The 27,245-nt window shown below is 39.1% G+C and overlaps 2 protein-coding genes across 3 annotated transcripts in view; both read left to right on the top strand.

The window, feature by feature from the left end:
- IPO11 (importin 11) overlaps nt 1-27,245 on the top strand; it is a 106,516-nt gene that overhangs the window by 64,102 nt on the left and 15,169 nt on the right. The window contains 3 exon segments of the mRNA XM_009645807.2: nt 2,246-2,341; nt 4,499-4,612; nt 5,528-5,649. Of these exon segments, the coding sequence (XP_009644102.1) occupies nt 2,246-2,341; nt 4,499-4,612; nt 5,528-5,649 (332 nt within the window).
- Nucleotides 5,563-25,371, top strand: LRRC70 (leucine rich repeat containing 70). Of its 2 annotated transcripts, XM_035901199.1 has the most exons (3): nt 5,563-5,649; nt 16,949-21,385; nt 21,866-25,371. In XM_035901199.1, the coding sequence occupies exon 3, from the start codon at nt 21,877-21,879 to the stop codon at nt 23,800-23,802; it is 1,926 nt and encodes a 641-aa protein (XP_035757092.1). In that variant the 5' UTR covers nt 5,563-5,649; nt 16,949-21,385; nt 21,866-21,876; the 3' UTR covers nt 23,803-25,371. The 2 variants fall into 2 exon arrangements, with proteins under 2 accessions (XP_035757092.1, XP_035757093.1); XM_035901200.1 differs by lacking the exon at nt 16,949-21,385 and having other exon boundaries at nt 5,574-5,649.

Genomic DNA, 27,245 nt, shown 5'->3' with positions numbered 1-27,245 from the left:
TGAGGCACTGGAACAGGTTGCCCAGAGAAGTTGTGGATGCCCCCTCCCTGGAATTCTTCAACACTAGGTTGGATGGAGCTTTGAGCAACCTGGTCTAGTGGAAGGTGTATCCCCCCATGGCAGGCAGGGGGGTTGGAACTCAGTAATCTTTAAGGTGCCTTCCAACCTCAACCATTCTGTGATTCTATGATTCTATAATATAGTATTGTTTATCAACTTGGCTCCCAGTGTGGCCTTGCATTGGCCACAAGGTTTGTCCAGTATACTTGGAACACCTTCCTAGTATGCCTGCTTGCTTCCAGAGGGATAACTGAGCTGTAGTCCCTGTAAGTATTTTTACAAAAAGGAAAATGTTTTGTCAGGTGTCACTACGCTGACTTGTTAAACAAAAACTCTAAGATAAATAATAGGAACAGAAACACCCTGGAGTGTTCTCTGAAATATTTTCTTACAAACAGCTTTGCTTGAATTGAAAATAGACATTAGAACAGTAAATAAGTGGATAAGGTTGAAAAACACTAATTTGGACTGATAAGACCTATCGCAAGATTGTTGAGGCTTGATGTGGCTTGATTTTCTGATTATCTTAGACAACAAAAGGTTTGAAAAGACTCTGTACAAGCAACAAATGAGTTAGCCAAAACTTCCCATACGTAGAAAAGATGGGTGCGAAAAAATTTGTGTTCACCTCCATATAATAGTATATTAAAGGTCTACAAAATTGAGAGGCATTGAAAGGGGTCAACTGCTTAACATCTCTCTCAAGGCAAGAAACAGAGGGCATCAAGTGAAGCTAGCAGGAACAAGGTTTGAAAAAGTGAAAAAGATGTAGGGGAGACTGGACAAGAGCACAGGAGAGTAGTTCTTTGTGGAAGTCCCTCTGCACTGAAAGTAGGTGGAGACTGAGAAGTGCTTAAGGGAGGTACCTTTATGGTACCTTTAAATGCTTTATACACATCAGTGTATAGGTGTCTGGTCTCTGTCCTTGCTACCCATAGGAGTGAACAGGTATTCAGCCCATTATTCTCACAGCCTCTTCCCCTCTCCATCTCGTTACAAGGGGAGAGCCCAAACAGCTGGGTGAAAGAAACCCTGAACAATACAGGGAAAAAAACTACTTTAGGGAACAGCTCCTGCAACAGGGTTGTTGAGAAGTTACATGGAAAAGAATGTAAAAATTGGGAACCAGAGTAGGGTACTGAGAATAGCACATCTGAGAGCACTACTTGTTACTTGATCACCTGCAGAGAGATGGTAGGTCCTTGTTCTGGTTTAGCCCAGCAGGCTGCTGAAAACCACACAACTGCTCACTCACTCTGCGTCCCCCTCCCCCAGTGGGATGGGAGAGAGAATCAGAAAAAAAAAAGATAAAAACCCATGGGTTGACATAAAGACAGTTTAATAAACAGTAGAGGAGAAGACTAATAGTAATAATAATAGAATATACAGAGTATACAAAACAAGTGATGAACAATGCAATTGCTCACCACCTACTGACCAATGCCCAACCACTCCCTGAGCAGGGGACCCTGGCCAGGTCCCCCCAGTTTATATACTGAGCATGACTTCATATGGTCTGGAGTAGCCCTTGGGCCAGTTGGGGTCAGCTGTCCTGGCTGTGCCCCCTCCCAGATTCTTGTGCACCTGGCAGCGCAGGGGAAGCTTAAAAAAAAAAAAGTCTTGTAGTCCTTGACTACTCTAGGCACTACTTAACAACAACTAAAACATCAGCGTGTTATCAGTATTCTTCTTATGCTAAATCCAAAACACAGCACTATGCTAGCTACTAGGAAGAAAATTAACTCTACCCCAGCTGAAACCAGGACAGTCCTAATCAATGGTTCTTCAAAAAAGTGACAGGACAAAGGTATGGAAATAAACCTTAAACTGCTGATACTCCTCCCTGCCAACCCACCTCATCAAGCTGCTTTTCCAGGAGCTCTGTCAATGTCCAGCCTTCCAGCTCACCTCATCATCTCTGCCAGGGCTAGGAGGAGGCTGATGAGGAAGTACTTGGCTAGGTGGGTTTTACTTGGCATGTCAGTGTTTATCAGATCCATTATGCAGATCAGGTTTGCAGGGTACTTTGCTGGAATATACTTTCAGCAATCCTGGGGTTTCCTGGGTTTTAATGGTAAACATCCTACCAGGACTTTATATGTAGACCGGTATATGTAGTTTTAAAGCTTCAATTAAGATTTTTAAACGTACTTTACCGATTGTCTCATTTGCTTTTCTTCTTAAGGTTGTGGAAAATGTCCTAAAAGTAAACCCTGTTTTGGGTCCTCAAATGTTTCAACCCCTTCTGCCATCAATATTCAGGGGGATTATAGATGGGGAGGTAAGAGTTACTTTTTTAACTACTGTCTACTTTTCCTTTTGAACAGGTAGGTACCTTCCATTATCTGGCCCAATTTTCTCATATTGATGTTCCTTTTGTTTGTTTGTTTTAAGAGCATCTTTGACAGCTATTTTAAGTCTGTAAAAGTAACATAGCAGTGTGAGTGTTGAAACAACACATCCATCACTTATTTTGTCAGTTAGTGTTTCTCTTAATAAAATAACACAAATTTAACTCTGCTGTTCCTTCTCTATCAACACTGATAAAGTGCTATGACTCTGCTTAGTTAGATCCATTGGAGGGGTTTGGGTTTTTTTTTAAAAACACTTGTACTACTCCTTTTAAGTGTCCCTGCACAAGAGAAGAAACAAACTGGACAAGGAGAAAATTGACTTTACCTTCTTTGTATTATTGGCATATCTAATATGAAGAGCTGAAGGATGTGACAATGCTTTCTGTGAGATAGAAGAGGCTTTAAGATTTTGCTTGCTTAGATATCTTAAGTTTGCCCTTTTCTCTCTCTTTGCTTCCAACAAATTTCCATGTTGGATAAAGAAATAAAATCCAATATGCTTTGACTCTGTTGAACCTTGCAGTAAGTACTAGCAGGAGAAAAAAATACTTTAAGCAGCTGAATCAGTGGGTGGAATTCGCTATGCTTTTGACATTTTTGATCAAGACCTTTGCTTTTTTCAGAGTTGAAGTCTTTCAGATATAAATATCTGGATCCCATTATTATTGAGTTAAATAAGATATTTCCAAGATTAAGCCAAGTAATATAACTTAGCAGTGTACTTTTTGCTGTACAGGCCACAAAAAAGACAGTTTGTTTGAACAGTTTGCAGTTTAAGAGGACACAAAGCAGGAGAGTGGATTATTAAAATGGTTTAAGACTAATAAATTCATCGTTGCCTATTCAAAAAGGTATTAACATTTTCAGGTAAATGTTGGCATTTTTTTTTCCAAGTAGGCAATTCTACAAAATACTTACTGTTACATCATTAGATGCTGAATTTAATACAAAGAAATCAGTAGCTTCTTTTAAAATTAAAGGTAATAACAAAAGATAATAAACTAATGAGTGTATCCAGTTAATTTTGAGACACTTGCAAATTGGTTACTGGCAGATGTGTTGTAGTTTCTCTCAGTGAAACAAGTTAACATCAACTTCAGAAATACTAAGCACTTCTTAATGTTACTAAAACTGTAAACAGTAATTTTGAACCTGTTGTGGTTTAACCCCAGCAGGCAACTCAGCCCCACGCAGCTGCTCGCTCACTCCCGCACGGTGGGATGGGGGAGAGAATCAGAAGAGTAAAAGTGAGAAAACTTGTGGGTTGAGATGAAGACATTTTAATAGGGAAAGCAAAAGCCACGCATGCAAGCAAAGCAAAGCAAGGAATTCATTCAGTCCTTCCCATGGGCAGGCAGGTGTTCAGCCATCCCCAGGGAAGCAGGGCTCCATCACGCCTAACGGTGACTTGGGAAGAAAAACGCCATCACTCCAAATGTCCTCTCTTCCTTCTTCTTCCCCAGCTTTTATTGCTGAGCATGATGTCATAGGGTGTGGGATACCTCTTTTGTCAGCTGGGGACAGCTGTCCCAGCTGTGCCCTCCCCAACTTCTTGTGCACCCCCAGCCTCCTTGCTGGTGGGGTGGGTTGAGGAGCAGAAAAGGTCTTGACTCTGTGAAAGCCCAGCTCAGCAATAGCTAAAACATCCCTGTGTGATCAACACTGTACCCAGCACAAATCCAAAACATAGTCCCATACTAGTTACTATGAAGAAAATTAATTCTATCCAGCCAAAACCAAATCATAATCAACTTTGAAAGTAATTTTTTATCAGTAGAATATACTAATCCTTAAGATGCAGGCTTTTAAATTTAAAGTAGTATCACCTTACAAGTTGTCTTGGCTCTTTGGAGGAAAATGACTTCGAGATTGCCCTAGTTTTCCTATTGTAAGACTCAAGAAACTCTTGTAATGGTTACTTGCTCAGTCTTGTTTTATTAGAGGCTCTTAATTTACAATTTATAATTTCAAATTTAATAAAATACATAAAGGATGCACACAAGTATTTTCCATGTATTTCTGCTGTATACATTAAATATTTTAATTAAACTAAGACCTTTTTGTTTGGTTTACTTTTGTTTCAGAGATATCCAGTGGTGATGTCGACTTATCTGGGGATAATGGGTAGAGTTCTACTACAAAATGCAAGTTTTTTTTCATTGCTTTTGAGCCAGATGGCATGTGAATTGGGTCAGGAGGTAAGGATTTTTGTGTTGGTATGTCAGCTGGATTGCATGTGGAAGTCTTGCATTCTTTTGACCTGAAAGAACTTTTCCCTCTGTTTGCCATGCTTGTTCTTCTCCAGTCTACCTTGGAAAGAGGCCCTTTCCCCTCCTTCGGTCCTTCCCCTGAACATCCTGAAACAAGTTTTACATGTTCCCACAATTACCTTAAAACATCTCATTAGAAGTTTTAGACAATCTCCAAATTTTCTTTCCACTGAATCCCACAACAAGCTATATAAACCCCTTCAGTATGAATGGTACTGCAGGGTAAGAGTTTCTTTCCTTGTGCCATCTTGATGGGTCTTGCACCAGGGATAATGGTCTAATTGTCCTCTGGTGAGTTTCTAGGAGTATTGGGGCCAGTGTGCTCCGGTTTCACTGATGACTTTACTGATTTTCTTTTGCTGCAGGTGTTCTACTATGTTTTTAAGTGAAATTTAGTAAGTGAAATTTAGTAATTTGCTTATCCTTAAGCGTAATACAGTTTTCAAACAGTTAAAGACAAGTCTCTTTTTTTTTTTTTTTTTTTCCTGTCAGCAGTGAAGGTAAAAGAGAGTAAGTTCACATGCTTTCTATGTATTAGACTGTTAGAGCAAAACTGTTTCAGTAGTACACTGTTCTGAATCAGTGCTCTGTCCGTGAATTAAATGCATTTCTAACTTCTAGGCTACACTTAATGGTGAGGGGGGGTTCAGGACTTGGAAGCTCTGTCACAGAAAATTAAAAAAATACCTGTTGCCTGCTGCTTCTGTCAGGTACACGTAACTGTATGGTGTCTTTCCCAGATTGAATAATGTATTCAGTTGGTAGAAAAAATTGAAATAAATTATTTTCTAAATATGCTCGTGTACTCATAACTGAAAAGGAACTTTCTGCTTCCCATTGCAGTTGGACCAAATTCTTGGTAACATGATTGAAATGTGGGTTGATCGGATGGATAACATCACTCAGCCAGAAAGAAGAAAACTTTCTGCTTTGGCATTGCTTTCACTTCTGCCATCATTGAATAGGTAAGCAAATGTACAATGCCTTAGATAAGAATGCTTCAAAGGCCCTTAGGATGGTTTTTAAGGTATTTCACAATTCTGCAGATAAACATTCCAATATAAGTAGTTTTATTGCCTCTTTTTTGCCAAGAGAAACTTTAAAAGGTACAATTTTCATGCTATATTATATTAACTTTTTATTTGTCTTCATAGCAATATAGTAACCTTTCTTCTATTTCATGGAAAATGTCATTTAGTGAAAGTGAGGAAACAGCACTGCATATTTTATTGTCCATTGTCGTATTAATATCGAACTAGCTGCTTCTCTTATCTGTGATTAAGTTGCTATAGTTGGCTTGTTCATATTCCCTTCCAGGGAACAATGTTGAGTTTTTCTTCCCCGTTGCGGGTAGATCTGAACTTTCATCCCGGTTTTCCCCTTTATGACATTAAATGGAAGTTGCTGTGAAAGACTGTGAAACAGGTTTTGCACTGTATATTTCTGTATCAAGTGGCTTTTACTATTGTCCTTTCTCTAGCCATCATCACTAGGTTTTAATGAAAAGGTTTTAATGAAAATGCTGAGTAGTGTCACACCGAGTTCTAAATTGTCACCACTAAAATTCATGTATAGCACATGTTTAGGTGAGAGTTCAGTCCATACTTACCTTCAGATTATTCTTGTCTGTCTGAAAGTCAGGAAGACAAGACTGCATGAGTTTGCATTTAGTCTGCCTGATTTCCTGAAATGTCTTAAGTATTGTCTAATGGGAATTTAGATGTTGCTTACAAATCCTAAAGCTATGTTAGTATCTGTAAAGCTGTAGAATATGTAGTCACTACCTAAGAAATCAGGGAATTCTTACATGTTAAGCTTAAAATTGCTTCATTGCTTTTAATTTGCACAGAACCTTTCCTTTCTTGTACCAAATCATCAGGACAAACATCTAGCCAAAGGTGAACCAAGCAGCTGCGTTAAGACAAAGCTTTTTTTCTTCCCCCCTCCTCCCTGTAAATGTAACAATGTTATATTACTCATGAGTATGTTCAAAATGTTCTTAAAGATGTGTTATCTAAAATGTAAGGTGCTGAACTATGTGTCTGTCTTCCTGTGAAGTTTGTTTTAAAGAGAGGAAGGAAAAAAGGCATTGCTTTAGATAACTGTTATTTTGAACTACCTTCAGCTTCTCCAAATTTCCTGCTGTAAGAGCCAATTATTTCTGGCAGTCCTTAACATAATAAAACCTTCTGCAAGTGACAGCTTTATTTTTCAGATACTCACATCATTTTAGAAAGCTCCTTCTCAAATAAAAAGCCTCTCTTTAGTGGACATATTTATGTCAAAGCTACGAAAATTTTACAAAAAATGACAGACTGCCAGGGCCAAACATACCTTCAGACAGAATGTGTGAAATTGATTCTGTCAAGTGGTTGTTCCTTCTATGACTGAACAATGTGAGTCACTCTGGTTTTGCCATTTCATAGGGATTATATTACATATGCTTGCTGTATCTCGCATCTGAAACTTGTGTTAAAAATAAAATTTTTCAAAAGCAAACTTGTGCAAATCCATTTGCAAAGTTTAAGCAAAATTGGTTTAAATGTAACACAGTATTTAAACAAAATATTTTGATTCATATGAACAATATTTTCAAGAAAAGCTTAAGTAATTTTTACTGTTGGACTACCTCACTAACCAGGTTCCTGATTAGATATTACTTTGGACATCCAAAGCCAGTTAGATTTCTCAGCTGCAGAGACAGAACAGAATTTTGTCTCCTGAGGATGGCTGTGAGACAGGCTTGCTTGGGAAGGCCAAGCTGAGGGTGAGCTTCTCCCCTTGCTCCTCTGTACGATGGTCAGGGGTGATACCAGTAGCAAGCTCAGGTTTTCAAGATTTGCTATAGGGAAAGCAGGTATCTGCACGGTGTCTTAGCACTTCTGAGGATTTTGCTCTTTTTGCCAGTTGCTTTCTCTAGCCTATAGCTGGAGCTGTCCTAAGAGCATCAGGTTATTTTAGAGAGGAAAGGGAGGGAGCAGACAGAAGTACTGGGGAGAAAATGAAGGTAACATGTATTCTCATTCTTGCCTCGGAGTTGCTTTATGGATAAAATGTTGGGGAAAATATAAAGGTTTGACCTCTTTTATTCTTTCTCTAAACTCTGTAGTATTACTTCATTGCTTTTAGCTACTTTTCTAGTTAGTGGTCATGTTTATAACTATACATATGTGGACTTTGGACTTTGTGTGGGAAGCTAAAGCTTCCATCCTTTTTCATTTAGAACCAGCATGGCAAAACTAATTTCCTATTTCAACTATAGCACCTTTGACAGCGTGGCAAATGAAGGATTTTAGAGCAGATAAGATGAGAATCAGTGCAGAGCAGTTGTAGTTCACAGTATTTCTCAGGACAATTAGTTGGACTAAGCAGGTTATAAAGTGACAGTTTATTATCCAAACTATAGCTTTCTTGTCTAGGCAATATCATCCAGAGAGACAAGCAAGGATGTGTCTTTAGTGCCAACAGTACCATTGCATTTTACCATGTATGCATATAGTCCTTCGATCCAGCATCCTGTTTATCTTCCTACACACAGCTGCACATTGTGTTAGTCTTTAGAAGTTCATATTAAAAAAAGAACAATAACTACTGCTTTCCTGATTAGTGCATTGCAACACCTTCTCATTTAACAGTAATTTCCTGGTATTACTTCGGGTTTTTGCATAAACTACATACTACCTAATTATCTGCATTTGCTATCTGAGTCTGGCCATCCAGTGTTAGCATTTTTTGGTGTCTGACTGATACATGTGTCTGTATTATTTTCCACATTTTGTATTCTTACTGCCTGTTTCCACTCATGTCTATCCATGTGCATTTTAATTTGTTTATTAAAAGTTCTCGGTACTTCATAAAATAAATTAAGGACCTTTGCCTTTAAACTGATGTATGTAACAGTAGGGTCTAGTAACAAGGTTTAGATGGAGTAAAGGTGTTTCCATTTCACCACACAAGAGAAGTATGCACAGATGCAATTGCTAGAACAATGAGGTTTTTTTGAAAAGCACAGAAGTCTTGGAGTTTGATGGAGGAGAATCATATCTGAGCGAGGGTTTGAGACATGAGAGGTGACAGCAATGTGGATGAGTACATTCACAAATGTCAAAATTTCCTGGTCTAGTTCAGTCGTATTCCAGTTTGTCTGCAATCTTAACAGCTTCCTTGTGAACCTACAGCTTCAAGAGTACTCTTCTAGTACAGTACAGTAGATGTAGTTGGGTTTTATGAGATGTACCCTTAGTCCCCAAAGTAGTGCCTAGTGAACGTGGTCAGGAGCAGCAGCCTAACTTTTCTTTAGGCCATTGTGGAAAGGATGTGGGCCCTCACCACTGTCTCAGGTGCTACATTTTGAAATACACATCTTGCATTCTTTGTATTTCCTGAGACCAAAGTTGCTAAAATTGTACCTCTTCCCCTTCTTGTACCTATATCTATATCTATATATCTGGAAATAATCAGCTTGCTTGCTCTGCTTTTGTCGTTTTGTATAATGTCAGCATTGCAGTATTTTGTAATATCCTTATTTGGGGATATTGAAAGCTTCTAATGATTTATTTAGCAAAGTAGGTTTCTTTTTTATTCCTCCAGTTATTATCTGTGTGTCTTGGTAGAACACAAACAATACTGAAAAATGCTTAAGAATGATAGGAATAGTTTAGTCTCTAACAGGAAATGTAAACAGAGTTTGGAAAGATACCATGTCAATGATTAGCTTAGCTTGGTGTGGTACATAGCTGTAAGCATGGATAGCATTTGACACCATGTGGAAAACTAAGCACTTGTGCTGGTAAGTGTTGTTAATGCTATGCCTCTCATTCTTGAGTGGGAGGTTGCCAAGTTTGCTTTTACTCAAAGTCAGTGCTTTCCAGAACAGTCCACTAACTTTGGTGCTTGAGGATAGGTTCATTCTTGGTGGACCTACGAGTGTAGCGTGGTACTGCTCCAAAGTAGAGGACTCTTCTTTGACATACAAAGCATTTTCATTGATCTTGTCTTTTTCCTTTTTAATTTGTGGTACATGAGTAGTATTTCCAGGTGCCATTGTTAATTTTTCCCCTTTGAGTCAAATGTGTTTGGAAAATCTAGTATGAGGAAAATGTTAAGGGCTTAAGAGGTTCACCAGGTTGCTCTGCGCATTTCTAGTAGTTATGTAAATGAATGTCTGCTTTTTCTCATTGTGTATCAAATCCGATATGTCAGCCAGTATGAGTTCTGCCAATTAGATAATTGGCATTCTGTGAGTATAAGTACTTACAGTATGCAATTATAAATCATTAGGTTATTACAGAAGCTTTTCCTCTGTCATTTTTTAAAGTTACGTTGTTAGAAATCTAATTTTTCTCTTATGAAGTTGTCTATATGTAATGTTAGGAAATGGCAGGAAAGTGCCTAATAAAATGTCATGTTCTCCATCAGGATGGTTATGTCCTCATTTATAAGGTCAGGATTTGTTACATAACTAACTTGTACATCCTCCTTTCTTTATGGAGATGGTTCTCTGAAGCCATTTCCCAATCTTCCCCTCCTTTTTTTTTCGTTCCTCTAGTTAAAGATGTGCTCACCCATGCATCTAATAGACTATTAGTATTAAAGGGACCTCTTTAAAGTATGATTTTTGTGGCTGTCATCCCTGTTTGGACTTGGATTTGTTTAGTTTGCCTGCCAGGTAACAGTGCAGTTTTAATGACATGAGTGAAAAATGTGGCTTTGGTCTTAGTTTGAGTATCAGAGTCTGCATCATTCAGAGTGTTACACAGAGTACCACAACCTCCTTAATTGTATGTCGCATCATAGCATTGGAAAGAGGATGCACTCTTTAAACTCTCCTTGTTCACAGTATCTGTTAATTTTTTTCCTACACCCAATTGTTTATATGGACTGGTCAGGAACAAATTATTATTTCCCCTAAGACCCATAAGGCTTGTTTACAAGGGAAAAGGTACTAAGTGATGGCAAGGGATTATGTCACTAAGTGCAGCTGGACTGCTGCAGAAAACAAACTGCAGTCATAAGGGGTTGATAGCTGCTCATACCCTGCTCTTGTTTGTGGTCTGTGTAAATGTTGTAGTTTAGCCCTAGTCAGCAACCACACACCACAGAGCCACTCGCTCACTGTGGTTCCTCCATCCTGAGGGATGGGGGAGAGAATCAGAAGAGGAAAAGTAAGAAAACTCGTGGGTTGAAATAAGAACACTTTAAGAATTGAAATAAAATAAAATAAAAATAATAATAATAATAATAGTAATAATAATAATAATGAAAAGGAAAATGGGGGGGGGAGAGAGAGAGAGGGAAATAAAACCTAGGAAAAACAAGTGATGCAACTGCTCATCACCTGCTGACAGATGCCCAGCCTGTCCCTGAGCAGCAATCACTCCCCCCAGCCACCTCTCCCCACTTTATATGCTGAGCATGATGTCCTATGGTCTGGAGTAGCCCTGTGGCCAGCTGGGGTCAACTGTCCTGGCTGTGTCCCCTCCCACCTTCCTGTGACCCTGGCAGAGCAGGGGAAGCTGAAGTCTTTGACTGGTGTAAGCCCTGCTCAGCAACAACTAAACCATCAGTGAGTTATCAACATTCTTCTCATGCTAAATCCAAACCACAGCACTGTGCCAGCCACTAGGAAGAAAATTAACTCTAATCCACCCAAAACCAGGACAGCATCCACCCTTTATTCTATACCATCTATGTCATGCCTAGGTCCTACCTTTTCCAATACATTCCAATTAATCACCAATTTCCCTGGTTTTTGCTATATACAGACACAGATATCATTCCTAGTCTATGGGTCATACCTCTAAAACGTCTGTTGTGTTCATTTAGTCCATGACTTTGGGCTCCATCTATCGTAACAGTCTTTCAGGGCAGGAGAGATGGTGTGTGGTGTTGGGTTGTTGTATGCTGAAGCCAGTTCTGGCTCCATCACTGCTGCATTTGCTCAGTTTCATCAAAGTTCATTCTTCATTAATCTGGGTGATTCTTACTGTGATACCATTGATATGGCATATAGCAACCATGAAAGTGATGATATACAGTATTATATAGCAATTAACATTATACCATTCAGTTCATTGCCCATTTTCACCCAAAATCAAATCCCCTTGAAGTACACATCAGACTTCCCATTCTCTTCTGTCGGCCACCAAATACACCCAGGTCCTTGAGCAAAAGCATCTCACAAAAGGGTTTGCCTTTGCCCAAGGCAGGAGTTACCCAGACTGTCTTCCCAGCATATTTTTTACATGAACTTACAGGTACTTTATCCCCCTATACAGTATGTAGAAGTTTTGATTGGCCAGGGCCAGCTCAACTGGCAGATGTCCTGGTATTGACTAACCAGGTGACCTTTGCTAAATAGGCATCCCAGTGTTTGAATGTCCCAAGACCCATTGCTCTCAGTGTAGTCTTTAACAGCCCATTGTAGCATTCACTTTTCCCAGAGGCTGGTGCGTGATTGGGGATGTGATAGACCCACTCACTGCCGTGCTCTTTGGCCCATTTGTCTATAAGGTTGTTTTGGAAATGAGTCCCATTGTCTGACTCAGTTCTTTCTGGGGTGCCATGTTGCCATAGGACTTGCTTTTCAAGGCTCAGGACAGTGTTCTGGGCGGTGGCATGGGGCACAGGATATGTTTCCACCATCCAGTGGTTGCTTCCACCATGGTGAGCACACAGTGCTTGCCACGGTGGGTTTGTGGGAGTGTGATATAATCAAATCTGCCAGGCCTCCCCATATTTGTATTTCAGCCACCGTCCTCCGTACCAAAGAGGCTTTAACTGCTTGGCTTGTTTGATTGCAGTGCAGCACATGTTTCACATTCATGGATAACCTGTGCAATAGTGTCCATGGCCAAGTCCACCGCCATCTGTATGTTGCATCCCTTCCTTGAAGGCCTGAGGTGTCATGGGCCCACCAAGCTAGAAATAGTTCACCCTTATGTTGCAAATCCAGATCCGCCTGAGCCACTTCAATCTTAGCAGCCTGATCCACCTGCTGGTTGTTTTGATGTTCTTCAGTGACCCAGCTCTTGGGTATGTGAACATCTACGTGATGCACTTTTACAACTAAGTTCTCTACCCGGGCAGCAATATCTTGCCACAGTGAGGCAGCCCCGATGGTTTTGCCTCTACGCTGCCAGTTACTCTACTTCCATTGCTGCAACCACGCCTACAAGGCATTTGCCACCATCCATGAGTCAGTATAGAGATAGAGCACTGGCCTTTTTTTTCTGTCAGCAGTATCCAAAGCCAGCTGGATGGCTTTCACCTCTGCAGACTGACTCGATTCACCTTCTCCTTCAGCACTTTCCACAACTTGTCATATAGGACTCCATATAGCAGCCTTCCACCACCAATCCTACAAGGCTGCAGGACACATCAGTGAACAGGGCATATTGCTTCTCATTTTTGGACAGTTTATTACACAGTGGGGCTTCCTCAGCACGCATCACCTCTGGTAATATTCCAAAATCTTTACCTTCTGGACAGGCCATGATCAGTTCCAAGATTCCTGGACAATTGGAGTTTCCTACTGGAGCCCATTGTGTGATCAGTGTGACCCACTTACTCCACATTGGATCAGTTGCATGTACAGGGGGCCCTCCCTTTGAACATCCAGCCCATCACTGGCAGTCAGGGTGCCAGGAGGAGCTGTGCTTCAGTACCAATCACTTCTGAAGCAGCTCAAAAACCTTTCATATGCTGCTAATAACTCTTTCTCAGTTGGAGTAAGCGGCTTCGGATCCTCTGTATCCCTGACTCCAAAATCATGGGCGTCAGCATTGACTCTTCCCCTGGTGCTTTCTGCCAGAGGCTCCAGGTAGGACCATTCTCCCTGGCTGTGGTGTAGAACATATATTTGGACTGGCCCAAAGGCTACTGTATGAGCTATCTCCTGTTTAATTTGTTCAATGGCTTTTCGTTGTTCAAGGTCCCATTTGAAATTGTTGTTGGCACACGATGCTGGTGCGCTCCATACCACCTCTTGCCACAGGGGTTGTGTGCACCGGACTCCATCTGGATCTTTTGGTAACTGCTCATTGTTTGGGTCACTATAAATCACCTCCAGGATGGCTAATTCCCTCAGGTACTGGAGGAAACCACTTTCTCCACGGTGGTCCATTGGCCTGGGCGATATATGACATCTTCCTTGAAGGGATGTCTTTCCTTCATGCCTGACAGGAGTCGCCTCCAGAGGACTTTTGCCCCTTTTGCAAACTCTTTGTCAATGCCCCCTTCCCTAGAAAGGGATCCCAGTTGCTTGGCTTCCTTACCCTCGAGTTCCAGGCCCCGTTATCCCAGCATGGGAGCAGCCAGGTGACAATGCACTTGCCTGGACCACAGCTGAAATCTTTTCACATATCTTGGCTGAAATATTTTCACGTATCTTGCAGCTCACTCAGGGATAGGGGTCTGGTGGTTTCTGTCTCATTTGCAAGTTCTTTCTCTCCTCACTGTGTGATGGCCCGGCTTTTTCCATCATGCATTCCTAAATGAGCAGACTTTTGCTTCCGAGATTTCTTCTTGTGTATAAGGCTGACACTAGCACGGGTTGGTTCCCTGGTTCAGCTGCAGTGCCTGTCACAGGGGCTGGAGTGGCTGTGGGGGTTGGAGTAGCTGCAGTGCCTGTTGTTTTGTCATCAGATCCAGAGACCTTCTCTTCCCCTTGAGGGTACTGAATAGTGTTGCACAGGGCTTGGTAGGCATGGGCCAGGCCCCAGCACATTACAGTGATTTGTGTCTCCCTAGAATTGCCAAGGTGACAGCATACTTTTTCCAAATATTCTACTAATTTTTCAGGATTCTGCACTTGTTCAGGGCTGTTGTGGTTTAACCCAGCAGGCAGCTGAACACGACACAGCCACTCGCTCACTCCTCCCCTCCCTCAGTTGGATGGGGATAGAATTGGAAAAAAAAAAGTAAAACCCATGGGTTGAGATAAAGACAGTTTAATAAAACAGCAGAGGAAAAGAATAACAATAGTAATAATAATAATAATGGTAAGAGAATATCCAGAATATACAGAACAAGTGATGCTCAATGCAATTGCTCACCACCTGCTGTCTGACGATGCCCAGCCCGTCCCCAAGCAGCTCTCCCTCTAGCCAACTCCCCCCGAATCAACATTCTTCTCATACAAAATCCAAAACACAGCACTATGCCAGCTACTAGGAAGAAAATTAACTCTATCCCAGCAGAAACCAGGACAAGGGGTGAAGTTCCAAACACTGGCGGCACTCACCATCCTAGGCATTTGCCCATACTGTCCCACACACCCTGATAGCTGATCTCTGGATGATATTCTTACATTGCTTATAAATCTTAGACAAAACCAAAACAATATTCCAAAGAAATACCAACAGATGGATCTTAACTATCCAAGGATCTTCAAGACACTGAAAAGCTATTGTAATGAAGGAGGAAACATCACAGAAGAAGGTAGCGAAGGTGCCATTCTGTATTTCCTCCATGAAAAACCTCTCAGAGGAAGAAGTATAATTGCTAATTGTCTCCACGAGGTGGTACTGAAGTACATTAATGCCTTCAGTACGAAACTTAAATACCAGATAAAGCTCAAGATCAGTGTTTTAATAACAAATCTCCCAGGCAAAACATCACTAACCACCACAGAGCACAGCAAACCACAAAACTTAACATCAATCTTTAACATGTACAGCAAAAAAGGGAGCATGGTGCAGATCAGATAGAGATCGATAACAGATGAATCAGTATCATGACCCGCAACTGCTAACACATACAAATTCCTTAATAAGCTCTGGTTAATCTGTTATAATCTCAAACCCTTCATGCCCCATGTTGGGTGCCAAAAAGTACTGTTGTGGTTTGACCCCAGCCAGCAAATAAGCACGACACAGCTGCTCACTCACCCTCCCCCCAGGGTGGAATGGGGGAGACAGAGAGGGAAATAAAACCTAGGAAAAACAAGTGATGCAACTGCTCATCACGTGCTGACAGGTGCCCATCCCATCCCTCAGCCACCTGCCCCCAGTTTATATGCTGAGCATGATGCCATATGGAATAGCCCTGTGGCCAGTTGGGGTCAGCTGTCCTGGCTGTGCCCCCTCCCAGCTCCTTGTGCCTCTGGCAGAGCAGGGGAAGCTGAAAAGTCCTTGACTGGTGTAAGCCCTGCTCAGCAACAGCTAAAACATCAGCGTGTTACCAGCATTATTCTCGTACTAAATCCAAACCACAGCGCTGTGCCAGCTACTGGGGAGAAAATTAACTCTAACCCAGTCAAAACCAGGACAATTTCAAGAGTCTTTCTTAAAACTCTTGTAAATATAACCTCTCCTAAAATTGAACATTTTAATTATATAAAAGACAGCAAAAGATGATAATGGACTAAATTGATTTCTTCAAACTTTTTGTCCTTTGTAATGTGTGGTTTACATGTTTCAAATTAGTTACTGAATAAGCAGTGACTAAAGTATAGCATATTATTAAAAATGTGTAAAAATCACAAGATTCTAACAAATGTTAAAAACAAACTGACACAGATTTGCAGCTGTTTTTCCACCTGAGATTGTTCTGAGCTCTTTTGGTACACCTACTTATCTCTCTGCCCTATACTCTGTGAACTTTGAGATTGTGTGAGAGTAGCTGAGATTTTTGATGACTTTTCTAAACAGTGGCAGGCCTTTATGATAAGATACCAAAAGTGGTTAACATCACAAACCCATGACGCTACAAGAACTTCTGCAAATAAGTATTGTCATAAAAATTAACATTTCTTATTCAAACGATATAATAAGAAAGTGAGAGCTTGAAATAAAACTTCAGGTTTTTATATTAAGGAATTGCCTAGTGTAAAGAATGTTTGTATTTTTAAGGAAGAAATAGCTTTTGTATTTTGCATGTGGGTATTCTCTGTAGTAGTTTTCAGGAGATGCACTAATTGTTTATGTTTTCACTTTTTGAAAAATTTTTAGAAGCTAATGCCAAGTGCATGCCCACCCTGTCTCCTAAACTAGCAGGCAGTATGCTGCTGAAAGCTGTACAATTGGATTTAGTTTTGAATCAATTTCTGGAAGTTGAATTTGTTATTCTGGTTGAAATTTGGGAACTTGCTTTGAGTTCTTCAAACCTTTTCGTTTGAACTGCATTCATATTGAGTATTATAGTTTGAACAGTTTACTAAATATTGCAGCAAATAATAAAGGCTAAAACTATAAATACAGTTATTCTCAGGATATCATATTTCGTTGATGGCCAGTCTTCTTTATGGTATTGTTTTGTTCACAGACTTACCACTCACTCCACGGAAGACTTTTTTTTTTTTGCCAGTTTGCGTGACAAAGGCAGTTCACTGGTGCAATAATTATTTACTACTAGGTGAGAAATATACTCTTAACAATTTCTCAAAGTGAGCTCTTCGTTTCATAAGAGCTTTCTGTCATATTTTTTTACTAGAGTCTAAAGCCAAACAAGATTTATAGAAGGGAAACTTACTTTCTTATCCTCAAAGGGAAAAACAATTATATCGTTTTAACTTTTTATGCTGTTTCTCAGCATGTTACAAAATATGCTTGATAATCTAATCAAAAAATAATAAATCCCAAAGTTAAAAAGGAAGTTACAAAGACAGCTTCATAATTTTGAAATAGATTTTGTGATGGATGTTTAAATATACAAATGTTTAGTACTGTGGGTTTATTAAACAGGTACGTTTTTGCTAGGTTATTAATTTGGTATTACAGTTTCTGTGCCTGTGTCTCCCCTTTGTAACTATCACTGTTGCTATTACAAGAGTGGACTAGCACTCCGTGGAAAAGAGAAAATTTCAGTAACTGAAGCAGCAAATCAAGATTTTTACTTAAGCAGGAATATGAAATACTATGAGGCATCTGCAATATTTGAGATAATCAGAAATTTTGAGATAATCTGAATGATGATGAGAATAACAAAAAAGGGGGTTGAGGTCTGATAAGTTAACTTCAATAAGGTGTCCACAGCGGGTGTTACTGGATGTAGGTAGAGGAAATGAGATTAAATGTTTATGTGTGTGCTACCCAAGCAGTAGGTTAGTAGCTGCATTACTCTGACTTGCGATCGTATCTGGAGAATTACATGGGCAGAAGGTAGTAAGTATTTGAAAACAAAACAAGAAAGTGGTATCACAGCCGACCTGTGGAGAATAAAAGCTGAAGGAAGGAAGACCTGCAAGAGGAGGTACTTGCTAAATACACAGTGGGAGGGCAACAGATACTTTTGCTCTTAAAAGCCCAGAAGAATAACTGTAGTGCTAAAAATTGGTTTTCTTCTGTTTTGTGAACTTTAACATAATTTTGTGGTGATCATGAGAATGAAATCCCTCTTCAAAAATTGGCTTTGATACGTTTTAAAGATGGGTGACTTTAGATTCTGGTTTTGAACTTGTTGAATGTTTTTCTGCTATACGTAAGTTGGAGTTGGATGACTGTTTTATGCTAACTAATACTCATAACCTGAATTATATTGGCTTTAATCTAACATAGATCACTGAGAAAATAGAAGTGGTTTGGAAAGGCTACACTGGGTGCAGTGCTTTTAAGTTCTTCCAAATACTTTGACCTGCCATTTTATGCACAACTTGACAAATTGTTGCTGCTCAGACTTCATGCTGGTATTGACAAAGAGTCATTGTTCAACTAGATTTTAATATGTTAGAAAGCACTGACATTAGTAACTTTATTCATGTTAGCATATTAAAGATAAAATTCAGTGCAGGATTCAAAAAAAATTTTCTCTGTTGCCACATGAAGCTGTATTCAGATATAAACCTGGTATTTCTGTCACTGGAGGGCAAAATTTGCAGTGAATAAAATATTATACCACTATTGGAGCTGCTTAACCTTGTTTGAAATGTTTGGGCTTTCCCTGTTTAAGTGTTTTCCTTGCAGTTTTCAACTAGTAATGAATTTTATTGTTTAAGTACAAGCTAGTTTGAGAAAGCTGATACAAGTTATTATGTGTATCCCAGCTTTTTTAATGTTTTTCTCCAAAATGTTACCAGCTATGTGTCATGTTATTTTGCCTCTCGTTCTTAACAGTTACTGCTCTTAGATACTTTAACAGTGTGTGCTGTTAATGAAGCAATACCTGGAAATTACAATCCAATTGGATCTGCAGGCCTCCAGGTGCTGTATTTACAAAGTGCAAGACAGGATTTTCTCCAGATTTCCTAGTGCAAATTGAAAGGAGCCATGACCTGGATTAAGATTTTTGTCCTCATTTTGTACGTGGGATCTGAGAATCAGGAAGGTCAGCAATGTGCTCAGAACCACAGTGGCAGCTAGGGTTTGAGCAAAATTTTTATGAATATTGATAAGGTACCTTTAGTACAAAACCACAGAGACATTAAGCCACTTACTGGGCACCAGCTTTCATTCACCTGGCCACTGCTCTATTGCTTTCTCTAAATTCCCATTCTATCTGATATATCATAGAGCTTCAACAATTCCTTCAGTCTTTCTAGATAAGTTAATTCTGGCATTTTGCAAAAAAGGAGATCTATTAGCATTTGTCTTTTAAAACTTTTTTTTTTAGATTGGGACCTGTTTCTTCTAGCCCTGTGGGGTTGTTTCACACAGCACATCTTGAAAGAAATAATTTGCAACGATTTCTTTATCCAAGTAAATATCATCATAAATAGGCTATGGATAGTGAAGCCTAGGTAGGAGATCATTTCCTGTTCAAAGTAATTTTTCATTTTTGGTCAGTCTGTTTTTCCCCTCACGTGACTCTATTTGACCCGGATAATCTTTTTCAATTACTCTTCCTGTTCTGTCTCCCGTATCCGGGATACTTCCCTAATCATCATGGGAACTGTTCAAAACTATGCAGTGTTTTCCCTTTAAGGAAATGACATGCCATTTTATTTTACTTTCCTTTATATCAACGATTACATTAAATACTGTGAAAAGTTAGGATGTGAAAATCAATAGTTGAATCTAAAGAACAATTAGTTTTCCTATTGGTTTAATGGTCTCAGAAAAAAGAACCAAATGCAGTTCAAATTCTGGGTTGTGACTGATACAGGCTTTGTCTAAAGTGTCCCATGGACCAATTTTACTGGTCCTTCTGATTTCTTACTTTAGACTAGATATTGTAAGAGGTATGTCCTATTGATTTCTTACTTTAGGGTAGGTATTGTAAGAGGTATTGACTCTGTTAGAATTATAAGTCGTTAATTCGTGTGGGGTTTGGGGTTTTTTTAAGCATTCCCCTAGCTAAACTCTAGGTAGTTTTGGCCAGCTCAAGTTGAAAAATTGAAGGAGTATGTCTCTTGATATTGAATGTTTTACAGATTTCAAACATAAAGAGCCAGCCACATATGGTCAAAACCATTTTTTTTTAAAACTTCAGAAATGTAAGTTTCTTTTGGCAGAATTCGGAAGAAAGCCTCTTCAGAAGCATGTCCTTGTCTATTCTGCTTCCTTTGCTCATGTGCTTCATGCATTTCAGCTTGGATTACTATAGACAAAGATATTTGGGTGATCTTTCACCACTTAAGTGAACTCGTGCTTCCTGTATGAGATCATTGTGGCTGAAGTGTACTGATTCTTCTGCTGTTGTGTGTCTTCCTTGGCTATGGCTACTGCTGGGCTTTGTCATGTTCATTTTGCTGAGTGGAAGGTCTCATTACAGCATAAATCGTGATTTTGTAGTTACGTTGCTATTTGTAGGCTTAATGTCTAATTTACCATCTCATTTTGTTGTTTCCCTTCTTCCCCTTTGATGATGTGACTGGACTTTGCAGGTATTTAGTCTGTGATGGATAAACTGAGGATGTAATCTCCGGTACTCAAGCGAGGGGGATATTTATAGCGCACATGTTTGCACTAAGTGTTTGTCTGCACAAAGGGACACTGCAGGAAATAAAAGCTGTGGACCAAAGTTGTGGCTGTCAGAATATACATAGTCCTCTGTGGATGAATGGGCTTTAAAAGTGAGGCTTAACAAAGTGCCTGGATCAAGTCTGAAATACAACAATTTAGTACCACATCATGTGGTTCTCATATCTCAGTTTTCCTGGGCTTCCCTGGGACTGCTGGCAGGGTCTGCAGGAGTTACCGGGGCTCTGCCCTCCAGACCTCCATCTTCTCCTTCTCTCCTGGGCTGCTGGAGTGTGTGTGTGTGTGGTGGAAGCATTTTGGCACTGCAGACAGAAAATGCTTCCACCAGAGAGAACAGTGTTAAGCGTTGCTGCTGATTTAATAAAACATTTTGGATTTGGGCTGAAAGATAAAGGATTTACTGATAATGCAATACTGCTGTTACAGATAGGTATGCTTTATTCTAAATGTTCAACCTAAGTTAGATAAAACTCTTCTGGGCTCTCCTAGTTAAAAAACAGTAGTTTATAAAAACCAAAATGGCGACAGTTACAAACTAAGATAGTTCTTGGTTTTCTAGAAACAAATCATTGAGATTTCCTTTCCAACAATACTTCTGAAGCACAGATAAAATGGCTTCCTGTCCCAGGGTTTCCTGTATCCATGGCAACCTGACTTTAACCACTTCTTTCTTAGTTTCCTGAGTGAACAGTGGCAAATCCTGAGGCAAAATGTGAGCGTTCTAGTACACGGCAATACTGCCTTTACAAAGTTTTCACAGATGAGTATAGTCGGTCAGCTTGTAACTTAGTCCAGTGAACTGCAAAACGGCAAAATAACAGAAATAATGAACTTCAGATTTGGGGTAAGGAATTGGTTTTATTTATTTTGAATGTATCTCAGCTTTATAAAAGTAAAATTCAAATTGTAAATGAGCTGCCAGTAGAAAGAAACTTGTTTCCAGTTGGCATTTCTACTTGAATGCTATTGAAACATTTCCTAGTCATTTTAACTATAAAAAATAGTTAATAAGCAGTGGTATTTTGAATTTACTAGAAGCTTTTATTTTCACAGCTTAGTCGCTTTTATGCTGCAACCAATTAAATATTTTCTGGCTAGGCTGGCAGTACATTTGTTTCATTGTTCATTTACTTTGAAAATGTTTTCAGTTTAGTTCAAACTTAAACTTAGTAAATTTCATTTTTGAAGTGCTTATTTGGCATCAAAGGAGAATATATAAAATACCTACCTTGAAAGCAATGCTTAGATTTTAAAAGACTGTAAACATAGAATCTTTAAAGTTTCGAATTAATAATATTTATAAACTTCTTTTTATCTTTACTAGCAAAGTCAGAGATGAGTGAGAAGGCCAAAGACAGGGATATGTGTGGCCTGCAAAGTTCTCCACCCTGCCCGGGAGCATTCCTGTATATCCTTAATTGTTTTCTTTGGTTGCTGCTTCAGAAGGAGGCTCATGGCTGTCCAGCTGCTTGCCAGCTCTGCACAGGGAGACAAGTTAGCTGTCGTAATTTAGGGCTTTCAAGCATCCCGCGGAACTTTCCAAAAACGACAATTCTTGTGTACCTCAGCGGGAATAATATATCGCGTGTCACTCCACATGAACTAAGAGGCCTTCAGAAGCTTGCTGCACTCTACATGGATAACTCCAGTATTTCATATGTACACCCAAAAGCTTTTGTGGAACTCCGCAAACTATGCTACTTGCATCTAAATAACAATAATATTAAACGGCTGGATCCAGGAATCTTTGAAGGTCTTTCCAATCTTCATTGTTTATACCTTCAGAATAATCAAATAGCTTTTGTTCCCAGAGGATTATTTAGTGATCTCCTTTCTGTTAGATATTTAACACTCCAAAGAAATCGTCTCAGTGTCCTTGGAAGTGGGACTTTCTTGGGAATGCTAAGTCTCCAAACACTTAACCTAGCCAATAATAAGATTTCACGGATATCAGATTCAGCATTTCATCACCTTGAAAACCTTTCGTATTTGTTCCTTGAAGGTAACAACTTAACACTTGTGCCGTCGAATGCTATTGGAAGGCTCAAAAATCTTGAAAGACTTTCTTTGTCTCATAATCCCATTGGATCAATACATCCTTTTGCATTTAAAGGACTTAACAAGCTTAGATATCTGTCTTTAAAAAATGTAAAGCTAAAATGTATTGCTGTAAATGGATTTTTTGGATTAAACAACCTTAGCCAGTTAATCTTAAGTTACAATGAATTAGAAAATATAAATTCCAGTACTTTTACTTTATTGAGCAATGTAATGTATCTGCAGCTAGACAGAAATAAAATAACCAGTATCGGTGATGGTACCTTTGAAAAAATGGGACAGTCACTTAAAATACTCAGTTTAGCATTTAATAATATTACAGAGTTACAGCCTGAAGTGCTCAAGCCCTTAGTGTCTTTAACTCATCTACAGGTAAATTACAATCCTTGGAACTGCAGCTGCAAAATGCTTGGGTTACTTAATTGGCTTGCGTCATCTCCTATTTCTGTAAAAATTCATTGTCAGAATCCCCTGAGCATGCGTGGTAGGCCTTTGCATTACATTAGGTGGACTCAGTTTGCAAACTGCAGTAGCCCTACTGCCAGCCCAGACGCAGCCTTGAGTCTAGGATCGGTAGGTGTCCATCACAGCACTACCACTTTGCTGGTGGCGTGGCATAAGGGAAACAGGCACAACGTGTTTGAACAGTTTGTCAATGCAGGAACTCGATACGTTGCTTTCTGGGAAGGCACTACAGCTACATCTGCTAACCCATTGCCCTATGAAGAGAATGCTGCTGAAATTCCACCACAGGCAACTACGGTATTATCAACGTTGCCGGTGCAAATACCAGCACAGATTATACCTACTAACAGAACCATAGAGGAAAAAGGTTTATTTCCAACAGATGCTATTCCTGTATCATTAAAAACATCCCTACTTTGTACACAACAGGTCGAAAAGCTGAATCAGGCTTTTGACATTTTACTAGCCTTTTTCATTCTGGCTTGTGCAGTGATCCTGTTCTTAACCTGTAAAATAATTCACTTCAGGCAGAAACTAAAAGTGCTGGAAAACTCAGGGGAAAAGAGGATAGAGTATTACGGTTTTTATCAGCCTGGCAGATACAACATAACTGACCCAGTGCAGTCTCTAACTCAGAATTCAATGGGGCATTCAGAACTGGACCAAATCAGGCTGCTCAAGCGAACAGCATCTGAAAGTCAGGCACAGGTCATATTGTTTGAACATTCATCATTGTAATTTATCTCATCTGATTTGATGTTAACTTTATTGTGATCTGAAATGTCAAGAAGTCAAGAACTCAATTTTCTAAAAATATCTTCACTGATTAAAATCATCTGGTTGATAGAATTGTGGAAAACAGTGTAATTTGGCTTCTGCACCATCATTTGCTTCCTGAATGTTCTGAAGCTTATTGATTTTTATTAGATGTCATTTAAATCTGACATGGATAGGTATATTATCCTCTGCCCCTGTTGTAGGTATGTTTCACCTATAACTCAAGTAAACATGCAGTATAAAGTACACATACCTTTTTTTTTGTTTTGCAGTACTTAATGGTATAAGTTTCTAAAGAAATTCCATACTAACTTGAAGCTTGAAACAATCAAAACATCAATTTTTAGCAGGATCAGGAAGCCAAGAAATCTGGGGGAATGGGAAAAAAAAGCAGTGCTTCATTTATTTATTGTAACTCAGTTTCTACTCCACAGTGGGGAAGAAAAGCGAGCATATTTACATCTAGCATGTTCAAACTCTTGAGGAAAAGAAGAACTTAAAACGATATAAATTTTATTCATACCTATCACATATTTTAATATACAAAGTTGTATATTCAGTCTGTATAATGGGTATATTGAAGTGATTTTTTTTGTTAGTGTGTATCTGTATCATTTTATGATAATACCTGAAACTGGAGTTAATGGGGAAACTAAATTTGTATTGGATTGATAAAATGACCAAGTTTATTATGTCCAAGCTAATAGGGCTGGTTAATTATTGTCAATAAAAGATATTTTGTTATCTACATAGTAATTTGAGGGAGTTTTTGGCTAGAGAAGAGCTATAATCTGAAGAAATATGCTACACGTTAAATACACAGTTCTAGATTAGTTGCTGAAGATGTTTACATATGTGTGGCGTACCTATGGAAGTGTCAGGTCAAAGTATGCTTTCTTAATGAAGACCTAATTTTAGGCTTCATCTTCAAAAAGACAGACATTTTACTATATAGTTTGCATTTGGTTTAACTTTATTTCCATTTTGAATATTGATGTTCTATTTACATTATTGTGAGGTTATGTCTAGAGTATTGTAGCTTTATTCTCAACCAATTTCTGTGATTTTTTTTCCTTCTTGTTACGCCAATAATTCAAACTTTGTTCAGGAAAAAGTCATAAAAATATTTTCCAAGTAGTCCAATCTTGTAAAATTTTCAGCTAGCTGAATGGGACTTAATTTTATAGATACTGTTTGTCTTCTACAGGCCTGTGCCCTAGAGACTTCAACCACCTAGTTTATAAGCAACACAATTTACAGTTAGGTCATTTTGCTCAAGGGAGAATGGAGAACAACGTTTTGATAGTCTATCCTCCATTGAGCCAACTTAAGTTGTGTAGAGTATCTTGCTGTTCCAGGATCCAGCCTGGAGACTGGGGTTTCCTTCAGATGAACCAGAACTGCCCTCAAGGTTCTTGTTCCAGCCCAGAAGTGGAATTAACTCAATTAACTATATCATAATAGTATATTTTACTGTAATTTACTGTATAATAGATCAAATACTTTTATTTTATGGACCGCTTAATTCAGCTACTTGGGCAAAAGCTTAAACTATTTTGGATTGCTTGAGTAGAAACTATTTTTTTATAATTTTCTACTTGTAGATCAGATGTTAAATGTAATGGGTAAATTTTTTTAAGGGGGAAAACATTGACTCTTCCATTCTTAATTTGGTTTTTTAGGTGGCTAATCCATTACGGTCTCTTCCACTTCAAACCGTTTTTGTTACTTTCTCCCTCTCCTACATAATTCCTCATGATAAGTGTTACATTTCTTTTCATTTAATAACAGCTGCACAGTCATTGCACAGGAGTAGGTTCTGTAGTTTTATGTGCTATATTGCTAAATTTTCTATTTTATATGGATGTCTTCAGAAATAATGGACTTAAAATTCAGTGGAAGCTAAGTTTTCATTGCTAGAAATGCTGCTGTGTCTTTGTTACAGAGGAGTTTTCAGAGCGGGCAAAGGTTGAGACTCAACAAACCGAGTTCTTGAAGAAGTCTGGCAGGGGACAGCTCGGTTGTTTTAGGCTCTGATTTCCACAGCTGCTCTCTGCAGGAGAGCAGGAGGAGTTCCCTCTGAAGGTGTGTCCTTTCCACTGACAAGCTGCTGTAGGAGTTGTTTGCCAGGCATGAGTCTCACCATCTGTAGTGATGGAGCATAAAAGGAAACCGATGTTGTCAGAGCTGTTTGTGCAAGCAAAGAGTTGGGGCAGTTGGAAGCCATCCTTTGGTATGGAGTTGTCCTCTTAGCACCCAGCTTGCCAACAGTTTGGAGGAGACAAACAAGGAATTGAGAGATTACGCGGTCGTGGGGGAAATGCCTTGCTTTTGCAATTAGTAGCTTTTGTTCTTAAATGTTCACACTAGGAAACAGATCCTTTCATGTACATGTGTGGTTCATATGTCTAACTGTTAAAATAATGAGAGAATACATTAGAAGACTTGGTTGAGTCTGTTCCCAGGAAGCAGAATGGTGCTTTATGGTCATCAAGTTTATGGTCAGCCATAGGACTCCCCGGGAAATGTTGTTGTAGCTGCTGCGTTACTGTTTTAGGAGCTCCTAAGCACTGTGCAGTTCCTAAGGTCGGGGCAGGGGGTGTGTGTGTAATAATCATTTACATTGCTCGCAGTATGTGCAAAGTCATCTCCATTTGTCTGACTCCACCTCTTTCCTTGGCTAATGAGATAAGGATAAAGAATTAATTCATCTTTTGCAAATCTACTGTTAAGATATGAAATCAAGCTTTTCCCTTTTTTGGTGCTTACTGCTTCATCCTGGTGAATGTAGAAAAGCAGAAAATACTTTCTCTTCCTTTTTAATCTCTAAAAAAGTATGTTTTCCCATGCATAATTTTTCCTCCCTTTCTGATAGGCTGAGGAAGATGCATAGGAGACATGGGGACCACTTTATTTAAGTACCCCTAAAAATTTATCATGATACATGTTTTATTAAGCTGATGATAACACTTTATGTACAGTGGCTATCTATGTAATTGAAATCCAAATTCTCACTTTTTGCATAAACCCTCAGGATAACAAAAATGTTGACTAGGTAGCTGAGTGTATTAGAAATGATAGAATGAGGAAGAAATGAGTATTGCTTTTTTTCAGAACAGATGTAATTTCTTTTTTTCTTTTGTGAAGCTTTTATTTTATCTGACAAATTTTGTAAACTTTGAAATAAAAGGCTTGAGATTATTCATGTACAACCTACCCTAAACGTTTGCTACATTTTGTTTTCAGTGTAGGCAAGGTGAATTTTATTTACAGATAGCATAAAAGATCCTTTCTGTAATAAAAATTGATGTTAATATGTGTTAAATGCATCTTTGAAACTGTGTTCTGGAGTGGTTTAGACCCTAACAAGTTTATAGAAGTTATAATTCTCTAATTCAGGGCCT

The sequence above is a fragment of the Egretta garzetta genome, unplaced genomic scaffold (genome assembly GCF_000687185.1).
Source record: "Egretta garzetta isolate BGI_Z169 unplaced genomic scaffold, ASM68718v1 scaffold659, whole genome shotgun sequence".
NCBI classification, from domain to species: Eukaryota; Metazoa; Chordata; class Aves; order Pelecaniformes; family Ardeidae; genus Egretta; species Egretta garzetta.
This window is presented reverse-complemented; position numbering and strand designations above follow the sequence as displayed.

What these genes read in the sequence shown, in the direction of transcription:
- LRRC70 (XM_035901199.1), top strand. Translation starts at nt 21,877, where the DNA reads ATGAGTGAGAAGGCCAAAGACAGGGATATGTGTGGCCTGCAAAGTTCT.